General features: G+C 43.5%; 1 protein-coding gene across 1 annotated transcript in view; it reads left to right on the top strand.

The window, feature by feature from the left end:
* Window positions 1-585: 585 nt before the first annotated feature.
* The window catches only part of LOC129821811 (ATP-binding cassette sub-family G member 4-like), a 34,258-nt gene continuing 20,029 nt past the window's right edge, over window positions 586-14,814 (top strand). The window contains exons 1-4 of the mRNA XM_055879484.1: window positions 586-941; window positions 1,100-1,165; window positions 1,324-1,367; window positions 12,168-12,450. Coding sequence (XP_055735459.1) covers window positions 12,210-12,450 — 241 coding nt within the window. The 5' untranslated portion in view covers window positions 586-941; window positions 1,100-1,165; window positions 1,324-1,367; window positions 12,168-12,209. The remainder of the gene's footprint in view (window positions 942-1,099; window positions 1,166-1,323; window positions 1,368-12,167; window positions 12,451-14,814) is intronic.

The following is a 14,814-nucleotide window of genomic DNA, read 5'->3' as shown; positions in this document are numbered from 1 at the left end:
CTGTGGCACGTTGCCATTATCATCACAACCCTGCGTTTATCTGTGGAATGCAATGTTGTCTCCAACAACCTAAAGGAACAACAATATTATGAACATTGCTTGAAGATATAAAACACATAAACAAACGCATGCGTAGAGACACCTACAAACACACGCAGATACACACACAGGCACAAACACAGCCACGGTTGTGCAACATTCAAGATGTCACAGACATTCTCCTCATTCTTGTCAGCCCTCATAGTTTTCGCAATAGTTTTGAGATGTAGGCTAACAGACCTATGTTTCAGAGAAAGGGGGCAAGCTGGGGGACAAGACTGGTCTGATACAACTGATTTAGGCTATACATAGGCCTACATAACATAGATTATAAAATGGCAAAAAAATAGATATAAAATAGGCCAATCTATCCCTGCATAGCTACATTAAATTTCCATTTCTAAGATATTAGAAACTATTACTATAAGACTATTCTGTCGATTATCCGTTGATGTAGTGTACAGCTTACATAACTTCCCTTGTCATCCTGAATTAAGATGAATGGATCTGTATTTCCAAGAACAATGTAGCAGGCACCATGGCCTCGATTTCTTCCCATGCGAAAATAGTCCTAGCATCCATAGCTCTGTCTATGAATTTGAGAGTGGTTACATTTCTCCAGTCCCATCCATCAACTTTTTAGCTAAACAGTGGCGGGGTGTTCTTTGATATTGTTTCAACTACTGATTGACGCTTTAACATCTCGCCTCAAAACGGACCCCTGGTCCACACCCAGAACGCCCGCGAGGAACGCCTTAGCGACACAGGCAGAGAGCGCTGAATGCTAGAAGCGGGCAATACCATGACCGTGTAGCCTAGCAGCCTGTGTTGCGGTACGCAGTGTGAAGATAGGCTGAATACCGTCAGAAAAAGCTAACTTATTGGGAAGCCGCGAATGTAAGGTCTGTCATTGCATCAGTTGTCCTTTAATTTAGTTGAACGTTGCATTTTGTCACAGAACCTCAGGTTGAGCTATCCATTCATTCTCTTTCCGAAATGGGACTCTGAATGACTGATAGTCGTCACATCTCGGAAATGAGAGTGGATCTTTCTATTTCAGGACAGATCTGCCGGTTCTAGCGCACCTAAGGATTTAGAAGAAGAGAGCAAGCATCGCATCCTAATCGTAAGGACGCATAAACATGGACCAGACGTTATTATAATCCGCAAGTGCTGCTTGACATCGAACGTCACCTGTCATTTCTGTTATTTTATATGATTCAATCATTTTTTTTTAACAAGAGCTGTTAAATTAACCCTGTCTTGTCTTAATTCACATGATAGAGGAAGGAACAGAACACATTCCTCTTATCCTGAGTTAACTTCAGGTGAGTTATTTTTTAACGATTTTTAAAATTATTATTATGAAGTATTATGACATTTGTCATTGTATCAAAGTTAATCCGATGCATTTATTACATATACACTAACAGAAAACGGTCATTTAAATGGTAATTTTAGATATTATCAACGGTAAAAAAAAAAAAATGCAACTCTGAAACGTTATGGTGCTTTGTGGGAAAAGTTATGGTATATTATGGTAAATTGTGAGAAAATTGCTCTTTTTAAAATGGTACTGTAATTCCACTCCACAGAATACAGTACTGTACCATATCTTTGGAGCGCCAAACGCCTTTTGACATGGTGCATGGTGCATGGTATTGTTGTTTCTGGCTCATTAATTTATTTTGAGGGGTGCCTTGTATGAGGCTATATTTGTTGCATCCATGAGAGGGGAATGCTGTACCAATTTAACGCCCTATCTGATTATAGTAGCCCCATCAATTTAAAATGTAGCGATTTAGAGAGTTTATTAGTCACATTCACAAGGTTGCAGATGTAAATGCAGGGTACAGAGAAAATCTTAAACTCTGATCTGCAACAGTGCAGGTCAAAGGGAAGTGAATGAACAGTAAAAAAGAACAATAATAATATATACATATTTACAACTGTAACATGGTAAAATACCATTGGGGTGAGGGCAGGGTAAATGTCTGTTGGGGGGGCTCTCCATAGGGGGAGCAACAGGGAAGAGTCCAGGGGTGCAGTAGGGGGACAGGCAGAGCAGGTATCTGATTAGTGGTGGTTATTAGGCAGCCTGATGGTCTGGGTGTCGAAGCTATTGGCCATTCTTTCAGTTTTTTTCCATGATGATCCTATACTGCCTGCGTCTGAGTGATGGGAGCAGAGAGAACAGTCCGTGGCTCGGATGGCTGGGGTGCCTGATGACCTTCCTGGCCTTCCTGCGACACCTGGTGTTGTAGGTGTCCTGGAGGGCAGGCAGTGTGCTCCCATTGGTGCATTTGGCTGAGCGTACCGCCCTCTGTAGCGCCTTGTGGTCGGCATTGATACCAAGTTGCCGTACCAAGCTGTGATGCAGCCCAACAGTATGCTCTCTATGGTGCCCCTGTAGAACACTGCGAGGTTCCTGAGGGACAGGTCACATTTTTTCAGCTTCCTGAGGTTGAAAAGTCGCTGTCGTGCCTTTTTCACCACGGTGTCTGTGTAGTTTGACCATTTCAACTCCCCGGAGATGTGTACACCGAGGAACTTAAAGTTTTTGACCGTCTCCACGGCGGCCCCGTTGATGAGGATGGCCAGCCTGGTTCCTCCTGAAGTCCACAAACAGTTCCTTTGTTTTGCTGATGTTGAGGGAGAGGTTGTTTACCTTGCACCACTCCGTCAGAGTGTCTACCTCCTCCCTGTAGGCCGTCTCGTCGTTGTTGGTAATCAGGCCTACTACTGTCGTGTCATCAGCGGACTTGATGATGGAGTTAGATGCAGTCGTGGGTATACAGGGAGTACAGAAGGGGACTGAGGACGCACCCTTGCGGGGCCCCCCGTGTTGAGGATCAGTGTGGAGGAGGTAGTTGCCTATTTTCCCCATCTGGGGGCGGTCCATCACGAAGTCTAGGACCCAGTTGCATAGGGAACAGCTCATTCCCAGGGCCGTGAGCTTTGCGGTGAGCTTAGGTATTTAAGGCCGAGCTGTAGTCGACGAACAGCATCCTCACATATGCATTTGTTTTGTCCAGGTGGGTGAGGGCAGTGTGCAGTGCAATGGCGATTACGTCGTCCGTGGATCTGTCGGGATGGTAGGCGATTTGGAGACGGTCGAGTGTGTCGCGGAGGGAGGAGGTTATGTGGTCTTTGACTAGCCTCTCAAAGCACTTCAGGATGACGGATATGAATGCTGCTGGTCGGTAGTCATTCAGTTCAGTTACTGTCCCTTTCTTGGGCACGGGATGATAGTATGAAAATTCCTACAGACAGAGCTATATCTATCTATAGGGGACAGGTTGGAGTGGCAGCTAGTCTTAACCCTTAAATGGTTGAGCATTTTGGTCCTTTTGGCCTGTTTTGCCCTGTAGTCGCTGCCAGTTTGGAAGCCATTGTTAAGACGTCTAGAAGTCATTAATATGCTGTAATGTGTAAACACTTTACCTAGCAGCCAACCTGCTTGCATCAATCCCTTGTAATTACAGTAAAATACTGTGAAATACAGACCTCTCCTCTCCCCTCACTGAATTTAGTTAATTTATCCATTCATTCATCCATTAATTAATTCCGATTACGGTAACATTTACTTTTTACAGTATAATACAGTACATTCTACGGTATTGTACTATGTGTCATGACACAGTACTTGCTTTGATACTGTTTTTATATTACAGTAGGTGTACTGTAATATTAAATACAGAATTTTACTTGCACCGAGCTGCCTGTAAAATACTGTCAAATTCTACAGTGTAGATATACTGTAGCTATTTTGACTGGTTAATTCACATAGATAGGGTCTAATTGTGAGAAATGGAGCCAATCAGGGACCTGTTTATAAGATATTGTAACACCAGTGGGATGTATTGATTAGCCTAGTGTCACAAGCCGGCTCATAGCCTGTGACAAAAATGAGGGGACACGAACAACAGGTATAGGCCAATTTAAAAGTGTTCTTTATTATTAAACAAACTATTAACTTTAAACTAAGAAACAGGAATGAGGTGTGGAAGTATCAGAATGTAAGGTGTATGTAAAGTGCATGGGTGCATGAATATGTGTGTGTGAACATGACTGAGTGAAAACTATGCAAAACTAAAAAGGAACAAACAAATCATGAGCATACCTGGAGGAGCAGAGAGAGAGAGAGAGCCAGAGTGATTAGTGACAGCTTTATACCCTGAGCCCAGGTGGCTCCAATCACTAACGACCCTCCTCTGCCTGCAGGAGGAACCGCCCCCTGCACTGCAGAGGAGGAGCCGTGACACCCCCCTCCTTAAAATGAGGGTCCCACCCTCAACCCAACTTCCTCCAACATAATCAAAATAATTCAAATTTCCCCAAAAACAAATAAACAAAAAAAAACAATCCCGGCTCCTAGCAGTAGCCCCGTGTCCCCCAGCCGACTGTCCGTCCCTCAAACTCGGCAGCCCTGGTACCTGGGGAGCAATTTAAGAGGAAAGAGGCACAGACAGCCCGTAGGGGTCAACAGAGAAAAGGTACAAGCTAGGTTAAAGGAGCACGGGACAGAGCATCAGCAATGATATTATCCTTACCCTTAATGTGCCTAATATCAAGGTTGAATGGTTGCAAGAACAAAGCCCAACGCATCAGGCGCTGGTTGGGGTTTTGCAGGGACCTCAGAAAAACCAGTGGGTTGTGGTCAGTGAACACAGTTAAAGGGGTCAAACCAGAACCAACATAGACCTCGAAGTGCTGTAAAGCCCAAATGAGACCTAAAGCCTCCTTTTCAATTACAGAATAGTTTTTCTGATACTTATTAAATTTTCGGGAGAAGAAACTGACTGGACACTCAACCTTGTCGTCATTCTCCTGGAGAAGCACAGCCCCAGCACCGATTTGACTGGCGTCTACCTGCAATTTGAAAGGTTTCCCAAAATTTGGTGCTGCCAACACAGGTGCCAAACACAAAAGAGTCTTAACTGCATCAAATGCCTCTTGACACTGGGTGGACCAGATAAATTCAGCCTTGGCCTTCAACAGATTGGTCAGTGGGGACACTACTACCGAAAAGTTTACAAAAAGCACGGTAGTACCCCGCCATTCCCAGGAAGCGCATCAGTTCTTTCTTTGTAGAGGGCTGTGGGAACTGCCTCACAGCCTGAACCTTGGCTTCCACGGGACAGACAAATCCCTGACCCACAACCTTGCCTAGGTATGTGACTGTAGCTTTGGCAAACTCACATTTTGCCAAATTAATAGTCAACCTGGCCCACACCAGTCTTTCAAACAGGCCTTGTACTCTCCGAACATGCTCCTCCCAGGAGTCTGAGTAGACGACCACGTCGTCCAAATACACGGCACACCCTTCCAGACCTGAGACCACCCGATTCATTAGCCTCTGGAAGGTGGCTGGAGCATTCCGCAAGCCGAAAGGCATCACTTTATAAGAGAACAAACCAGATGGAGTTATAAAGGCAGCAATCTCACAAGCTCTTTTGGTAAGGGGTACTTGCCAATATCCCTTTAAAAGATCAAATTTGCTAACATACTTTGCTGACCCAACTTGATCAATACAGTCCTCCATCCTAGGAAGAGGGTAAAGGTCTGCTTTAGTAATATTGTTAACTTTTCTATAATCAGTGCAAGGTCTGAAAGTAGAATCAGACTTTTTGACCAATAGACAGGGTGAAGCCCAATTTGAACAACATGGCTCCGCAATACCATTGTCCAACATATACTGCACCTCTGTTTCCAGTTTCAATCTCTTCTCCTCAGACACACAATAAAATCTCTGTTTGATAGGCTTAGCATCTCCGATGTCTATATCATGTTCAATTAAGTGGGTTTGCGATGGAGTGTCAGAAAACAAAACAGGGTAGTTTCTAATAAGAGCTACCAATTCATCACGTTTCTCAGAGTCTAAATGATCTACCAAAACCCCAAGGTTTTGCAAAGTCTGGGAGTTTTTCAACCGTCCTTGTAAGACCTCATCTGAAACTTTAACTTCCTCTTCTCCCCCCTCCACCAAATTAAAGCCACAAGATGCAGGGACTGGGGCAGCAGTCAACACTGACCTCACTGCTGGAGTGCCTTCAACTTTGCTTAGATCACGGGAGTGATAACATTTTAACAGGTTCACATGGCATAATTTAGAGGACTTCCTATGACTAGGGGTTTCAATAAGATAGTTCAAATCTGACACTTTACGCAACAGTGAAAGGACCACAGTATTTTGCCTGAAAAGGTGAACTTACAAGAGGCAGAAGAGCAAGTACCCGATCACCGGGACTAAACTCACGCAGCTCAGCCTGTCCGTCATATTTCAGTTTCATTTTCCGTTGAGAACATTTTAGTTTCTTTCGCTAGTTCACCAGCCCTATACAACTTCAACCTAAAACCATTTACATAGTCAATAAGGTTCCGAGGTGGTTCCTCAGGCAAACAACCATCCTGCAACACTGCTAAAGGCCCACGCACCTTATGGCCAAACACTAAGTCATTTGGGCTAAACCCTGTGCTTTCCTGCACTACTTCACGAGCAGCTAGTAACAGCCAAGGTAACCCCTCCTCCCAGTCGGCAGACAGTTCCGTACAATATGCACGAAGCAAGGATTTTAAAGTTTGATGAAAACGTTCCAAAGCTCCCTGGCTCTGGGCATGGAACGCAGTAGACTTGTTGTGTTTAACTTTAAGCTGTTTGAGAACCTGAGCAAATAAATGAGAGGTAAAGTTAGACCCCCGATCTGACTGGATGGTTTTTGGAATCCCAAATGTTGAAATAAATTGAGTTAAAGCTTTAACTACTGATTTTGAAGTTATGGTACGCAAAGAAAAAGCTGCCGGATATCTGGTTGCTTGACACATAACAGTTAATAAGTAGCTATGACCTGACTTGGACCTTGGTAATGGCCCAACACAATCGATAATAAGATGCTCAAAAGGTTGCCCTACGGCTGGTATTGGATACAACGGTGCAGGCTTTACAACCTGATTTGGCTTGCTTGTGCGCTGACACGTATCACAAGTTTTAATAAACTGAGATACATCCCGCTTTAAACGTGGCCAGAAAAAATAACGAAGTATACGATCATACGTTTTACGAACACCCATATGACCTGCCACATCACCATGTGAAGTTTGCAACACTTTATTTCGCAAAGTAGTAGGTACAACTATCTGAAAGACTGGTTCTCCTAAACCCTTATCATAGTGTGGAACCCATTTCCTGACCAACAGCCCATCAAGAAGAAAATAACACTGAGCACTATTCCTCACCACTGAATCAGGAACCACTTTATCAAACAGATCAGCCAAAGTAGTATCGGCTTTTTGCTCAGCCATCAATGAATCTCTAGAACTAGTCAACTGTTCTGTCTGGAGTTTGACTGGCAACTCAAGACTTTCTGGCTTACTCTCAATCTCCTTACGAGAGGCTGCGCGGGTAACCGCACAAACTGGAAATACCTCAGGAGACACACAGTTCTGATCCGGAGATTCCCTTGCAGGGGTCACTGAAGGTTGCTTCTTACAGATGTTTAATTTGCCATCTGCCCACACCTTACTACCTGCCAAGTCATTCCCCAAAATCATGTGCACTCCCTCTACTGGCAACTGAGGTCTAACCCCAACATCTACATCACCCTCTACCAGACCACATTTTAGGGTAACTTCATGTAAAGGACAAGAGAATGGAACTAAACCCATACCACATACCATTACACAACGGCCAGTATCAGACTCTTTAGAGAACGGCAAAACAGATTCCAGAATAAAAGAATCTAAAGCTCCAGTGTCTCTTAGGATCTTGATTTTAACATTCTGGTTGCCATCTACCAGGGACACTACAGCATCTGAAATAAAGGCTGAAAAATCACAGCGGGAAAACTGAGAATCAAACTCAACTAGTGGCTGAAACAGCTCACCCTGGTGGTCAGAGGCTGTAACAGGACTTGCCATCACAGCAGGTTTAACTTGAACTGACTGTTTTGATTTAAGCAGAGGACAATTTTTCTTCCAATGTCCTTCAACTAAACAGTAGCGACAGGTATTAGCATTAACCGGTGCTTTAAGTCCTCCAGACCCAAACTTCTGCTGAGGCCTTTGGAAAGATGCCCCCCAAAAAGGTGACCTACTATTCCTAGGAGTAAAGTTATTCTTATGGTACATATCACTGTTTGACTCAAAATGGCTTTTATGTGTTAGCCTGTACTCATCTGCAAGGATTGCTGCATCACTTGGAGACTTAACTTTACGTTCATTCATGTATGTAGCAACCTGGTCAGGAACAGAATTTTTGAACTGTTCTAACACAATCAAATTAGACAGACCCTCAAAAGTACTAACTTCAGAAGCTGTACACCAACGATTAAATGCAGAAGTTAAATCACAAACAAACTCAGAATAGGTTTGTGAATCTAACTTTTTCCTGTAACGAAAACGTTGACGATATGCCTCTGGCACAAGCTCGTAGACCTTCAGAACTGCTGATTTAACTTTAGCATAAACTTTACTGTCAGCTACACTCAGTGCTGCAAAAGCCTCACGTGCTTTACCTGTAAGTACACATTGCAACAACATAGTCATGTCCAAATCTGACCAAGCTCTAGCTTCCGCAATACGCTCAAATAAAGTAAAGTATGTGTCTGGATCTGACTCATCAAATTTAGGCAACAAACGAAGATTCTGTGAAACATCAAACTGTGGTAGTCTTTCCGGTCTATTAGCATTTCTCAATCGCTCTATCTCTAATTGCATTTGCATTTGCTCTAATTGCATTTGCAACAGTTCCCTCTGCTGCTCAAAAGTTAATGAAGGGCTAGCCTGAAAACTTGCACCCTCACTACTAGCAGACTGACCGCCAAAAACACCCATTTCCCTAAGACCCTGCTTTAAGCTAGTTTTAACAGTCTCTTTAATTTTTTTATCAACAATCTCAATCTGATAATGTTCAGCAATTTCAATTAACTGCTCCTTAGTACACAACTCTAAGGCTACCTCTGAAGGAGCTTGAACAAAACTACTCAAAATGGAAGACATTTTCCTCAACCAATACAACTATTACAAATGCTCAAAAAAAAAAACACAACTCACCTGCTGTCAATCTGGGTTCAAGGACAGGAGCCACACCCCACTATCCTCCAAAAACTACTAACTAACTGGCCCTGGTCTTCGTGCAGTCACATGTGGTGGGGTTTTATGCACACAAAACCAGTGGAGTGGAAAAAACAACCAGAAACTGGCGGCCCTCCCATAACCACGGAGGTGCTCCCGAGCCGATGTAGGGGAAAAGGGAAAGGGATGCTCTACCCACGTTCACTGCCACCTAAAACAAAAACACCACAAGCCTCCTATGGACACTTGCTGATATGCCTGAACAGGAGAGGACTCCCACCTGAACAAAACCCAGAAAAACACAGAGTGAATTGCTTAGCTACCAAGCTAACTGAACCAAAAGAACACATGGCTCTCAACTCTATCTTAAACAAAATTGGCCCAACCAAAACATCCACTCAAACAAAAAAAATTGTCAATCTGAACTAAACTAACCCAAGTTAACTACTATCCCGGACGAGTCCCCACTTGTCACAAGCCGGCTCATAGCCTGTGACAAAAATGAGGGGACACGAACAACAGGTATAGGCCAATTTAAAAGTGTTCTTTATTATTAAACAAACTATTAACTTTAAACTAAGAAACAGGAATGAGGTGTGGAAGTATCAGAATGTAAGGTGTATGTAAAGTGCATGGGTGCATGAATATGTGTGTGTGAACATGACTGAGTGAAAACTATGCAAAACTAAAAAGGAACAAACAAATCATGAGCATACCTGGAGGAGCAGAGAGAGAGAGAGAGCAAGAGTGATTAGTGACAGCTTTATACCCTGAGCCCAGGTGGCTCCAATCACTAACGACCCTCCTCTGCCTGCAGGAGGAACCGCCCCCTGCACTGCAGAGGAGGAGCTAGTGTGTCAAAACCATTTGTTTTGGACATGATGACATGGGTTAACCGACTCCTTTCAACACAACTGTTTTAACGTGGCAAATCAACGTGTTCTATATGTGGTGGGGGGCTGTGCTGTACAGACAGTTAGAGTTAGAGTTAGAGTCTTTCTCCAAAGACTCTTCTACGAATTTAGGTCCTACTAGTAGACTACATACAGTAAGTCATTAGAGACCAAGCCTACTTCCCTGTTGATCTCATTATTCTTCAGGCAGAGGTTCTACATTACTTATCAAAAAGCTTGCCTTCCTCAGCTCTTAGTTGAAATATGGTAATCTTTTGCTCTCCTTCCTGTGATAACATAGTGATCCAACAAATTCATAAATGTAGTCAGATTGATGTGATATGAAAGTATGATTGATGTGACAACAGTAGAGGCTAGACCCGTAGATCCATTTCTCCATTCCATTGTGTTCGCCAGCTCTGTCTTTAGGGTATGTTTTAAAAGTAGTAACTTACTTGAACCTTTCTTGATTTCCTGAACTAACCAACATTTACACACAGTCCGACACTATTAGAAAAAAAGGTTCCAAAAGTTCCTCTACACAGGGGCAAGGGTTCTACATGAAACCTTTGTCATCCAAGAAGGTTCTAGGGGTTCTACCTGGAACCAGGTCTTCTACAGTGACAAGCTGAAGAACCATTTAGAACCTTTAAAAAAAAAAAAGTATAGATGGAAATGCACATCTGACCAAAAAAAACCTGTCCTGATTTAAATACTTGTGAAATGAGACACAATTAAGCTGGCATTCAAATATAACAGGTAAGATGTTAATATCTTCCTGAAAAAAAATGTATGAACATTAACAGATATAGGTGTTATGTAATCCATACGAAGGCATCATAAGGTCCTAACTAGATATGTACTGTAGGCCTGCTATGGGATATTTGGGTTGAATGATCTAAGGCCTGGTAAGTGAGGTCAGTTCAGAAGAGGACAGGCATGGATTAGCCTAGAGTACCGTAGCTTCTAGTTTGGCTGTCATGACTCGTGACATATTAGGCCCACGTAACATGGCTGTATCTTTTGTCAAATCTGGGTCCCTTGAGACCAATAGGGTTTCCTCTCTCCCCTTTGTCAGTAGAATGTGTGCGCCGAGATTTGTAATAAGGGCAAGTCGAGGATCACACCAATCCCATACATTATTGGAATGCCAGTGGTTGGCAGTGTACCTGTAACGGCTGCAACTTTCCCAAGACTCAGCTCCAGGCCTTAGCTCCCAGCATCAGCTCCCAGCCCTCCCAGATCAAGGGTAAAAGAAAGTAAATGTTAATCCTCAACGGATTAGGAACCCATGAGTGATTAAATGTGACTTCTGTCTTCAGAAAAAAAAAGGACAAATTACTATACCACCTTCGTCTGGGAACTTTACAGTGGACTCTTCTAAGAACAAAATCCAGATTACATATCTCTATTTCCATCATCTTTATAATAACGGATTCATCACTTTAGGATCACGGAAAATATTGCGTTTCTCAAGCGCTCATCATCTTCCGAAACAACGGAAGCCCTAGGAATACAGTTACCCCTACTTGTAATTCCGAAGTTCCCAGGGAACGTTATACAATCCTACAATTCTTATCAAAGTGAAACTGCAGCTAGTTCTTATCACAAGCACATATCCCCCTGACAGCTTGAGCAGAACAGAATCCATGGTGTTTGACTCTGAGGATTGGGTAGACAGACAGACAGACAAACATGTTTGTTCATTGCCTCTGCAGTTAGCCAGTGGTGTTTCCTCTCCTCAAAACAACCTCCTGGGACTTGCTGCTACTCAGTGATTTCTATGTATCAGCACAGCCCCTTTAGACTGCAACCAGATACAGTAGGGGCTTCTTGCCAGAGCACTAACATCTAGACCAGATCCACCTTACAGACCTGTACTTTATGGATAGGAAGGAAGGAAGAATACATTTTGTCCGATGATGTTCTTACCAGCTGCACAATTGCCGGATTGTGTGTGAGTGGCACATTTGGATCACCATATCCTATCGGAATTGCACCGCCATGTGGTTAAAGGTCATCTTTATTATTCCATATGGAAATTTGGTTTGCAGGCAGGATGAATACACGACACACAATACAAAACAGAGACAATGTAAATAAAAATAAGTAAAAAGATATATGGGAAAAAATTGGAAATATATTTCTTCCTCCCTCCTGTAGGGCCTCAAACACAACGCTACACCCCTGTTGCAGAACGGTGGTATGGCTGATAGTGGCATGGACGTAAAGCCTCCTGAACCTGAATCAGTCAGCATCCCGATGGAGGAAACCATCTGTAATGGGGGAACACAGGAGCCTTCTCTGTTGACAAATCTGAAGAAGGTGGAGAACCACATCACGGAGGCCCAGCATTTCTCCCATCTCCCCAAGCGTTCGGCGGTGGACCTGGAATTCACAGAGCTCTCCTACACCATCCGGGAAGGGCCGTGCTGGAGAAAGAGAGGTACAGTAACATACACCACATTGTCTGTCGACGATCCTCAAATGAACAGATGTTTGGGGCAGGATTTTCTCTCTCTCTCTCTCTCTCTCTCTCTCTCTCTCTCTCTCTCTCTCTCTCTCTCTCTCTCTCTCTCTCTCTCTCTCTCTCTCTCTCTCTCTCTCTCTACCTTCTCACTGTTCCTCACATTCATAAGCCATGCAGTATAGTGGTAGAGAACCTATCCCCTTCAGCCAGCACAGCCAGCCCCCATGCTAATACACACAGCTGTCTCTGAAATCCATGAACACCGATTACAGCTCCTATATGTTTCATTTTGGGGGACCTCATCATTACCGGGTGAAGGAACTTGTGGCTTTACATCCGTATACACAGGTATGCGTCCCAAATGGCCCCCTATTCCCTATATAATGCACTACTTTTAACCAGGGCCCTGGTCAAAAGTAGTGCACTATATAGGGGAGAGGGTGCCATTTGGAAACCAGACATAGTCATTAAGAGTGCCATGGTGCCACACACTGAGTGTGTAAGTATCCCCTGGCCTAGCCTAGGAGTTTGATAGGTTTGCAAACAGTTGTCAGTTGCTTTGAATGGCCTAATCCACATCTCACTCTGGGGCTGCATGTACATTTCTGGCAGACAGGGATAGATCAATATAGTAACTGTTTTATGTCCCCCATCATCAAGGAAAAAGCAACGAATCAGTTGATTCTTGCCCAACAAGTCACATGAATTTGGCTGTGTGACAGCCAAGGCATTTCAGTACAGCTAATCTCTTGATAAGAGAGACCTGGGTCAGAGAATTAAACTAATTGACTGAGTGTAGATGTTGTACTGTGTTTATGTACTGTATGCACCACTGTACATGATGAAGGTTTAGTGGAGCATAGGTTCAAGGTAAGCACAGATGACTGACACAGAGGTATGCCAGCTAGCACACAGACATACTCGTAATCTGTTATGAAACCCATGGATTTACCATCATCACCCAGTCACAATTAGGCCCAGGAGTTTTTCCAGGAGTTTTTCCTAACCATATGACCTGGCACAAGTTGTACATTAATGAACGGCAGACCTGAAGATCTGAATTTTCAAAGCCATGATCAAATCTCACGCTAGCTGTCAGAGACTAGTAGACCTGTAGCTCAGAGCTGGCAAAGCCCTGATCTTTGACAAAAAAAACTCTTCCACTCCCATTACTAACCGGGCACCTTCCCAAAAGCCACGAGCAAACCTTGAATAAAACACTTTCCATTGTCAGTGTTTGTCATCTTACCCCCGGTTCAGCAGCATCACTGCCTAGATAAATGCACTGCGGACCAGTCTTGTGTCATATAGGCTGGTTCTCTCATTCTACACAGGCTGTCTGATATAACATAATGGAATGTCAGCTGCATTGAAGGTTGTTTGAAATGTCACTGCCTTATTTAGCATTGCAGTCTGAATCAGACTTTCTCGAGAGCACTCGAGAATAAGTGGCAGATTCCAATTCAAATCACAGCCACGGAGCACATAATGCACATCTCAGTCTGGTTCACATGCACACAGACACACCCACGCATGCACGCGTGCGCACGCACACCATCCATCCATCCACTGCACTCTCAGTGAGCCATTGATTGATGTGGTGCAGCTAGCTGCTGATAAGCCCTTTTCTAAACAAAGGCATGTGAATAAGTAGCATACTGAAATCTAGCTGAAATCCTGCCTCAAAGGTGTTCCTTAAAATAGACAGCTGAGCTGCTGTGCTGTTTGAGGATATAATGTGGAGAGTTAATAGAACAGTGTGCTTCCTGGAATTGAAAGAGGTCTTAAGCCATGGGGAACTAACTGAGACAGGAAAAGCACCTGTTTTCCTGCATAATAGCAACATTATATTTTGGCATGCGACAATGTCTTACACTGCTAGTATTCCAGTTTCCTTTAAACTGTTCCCCAAAGCAAATACTAAGATGTAAACACCTCCAGCCTCTTTTTCTCTCTGTGTGTGTGTGTGTGTGTGTGTGTGTGTGTGTGTGTGTGTGTGTGTGTGTGTGTGTGTGTGTGTGTGTGTGTGTGTGTGTGTGTGTGTGTGTGTGTGTGTGTGTGTTTGTGTGTGGACTTGTTGTCCTTTCTTGTCAGGACCAGAATGTCCTGACATGATAAGAAAACAATAACATTTATGAAAAATCTGGACATTTTGCATGTCCTGAAAAGTGAAAATGCTATTTAATAGGTTTAAGGATCAGGTTTAGGGTTTGGGGTTAGGGATAAGGTTAGGTTTAGAGGTTAGTTTTAGGTTTAGGGTCAGGAGTTAAGGTTAGGTTTACGGTTAGGGTTATGTTTAGGGATTTGGGGAAATAGAATTTTGAATGGGAATATATTTTT

This window comes from Salvelinus fontinalis, chromosome 24, assembly GCF_029448725.1.
Source record: "Salvelinus fontinalis isolate EN_2023a chromosome 24, ASM2944872v1, whole genome shotgun sequence".
In the NCBI taxonomy this organism is placed as follows: domain Eukaryota; kingdom Metazoa; phylum Chordata; class Actinopteri; order Salmoniformes; family Salmonidae; genus Salvelinus; species Salvelinus fontinalis.
Note: the sequence above shows the minus strand (reverse complement) of the source record. Positions and strands in the feature narration are given on the sequence as shown.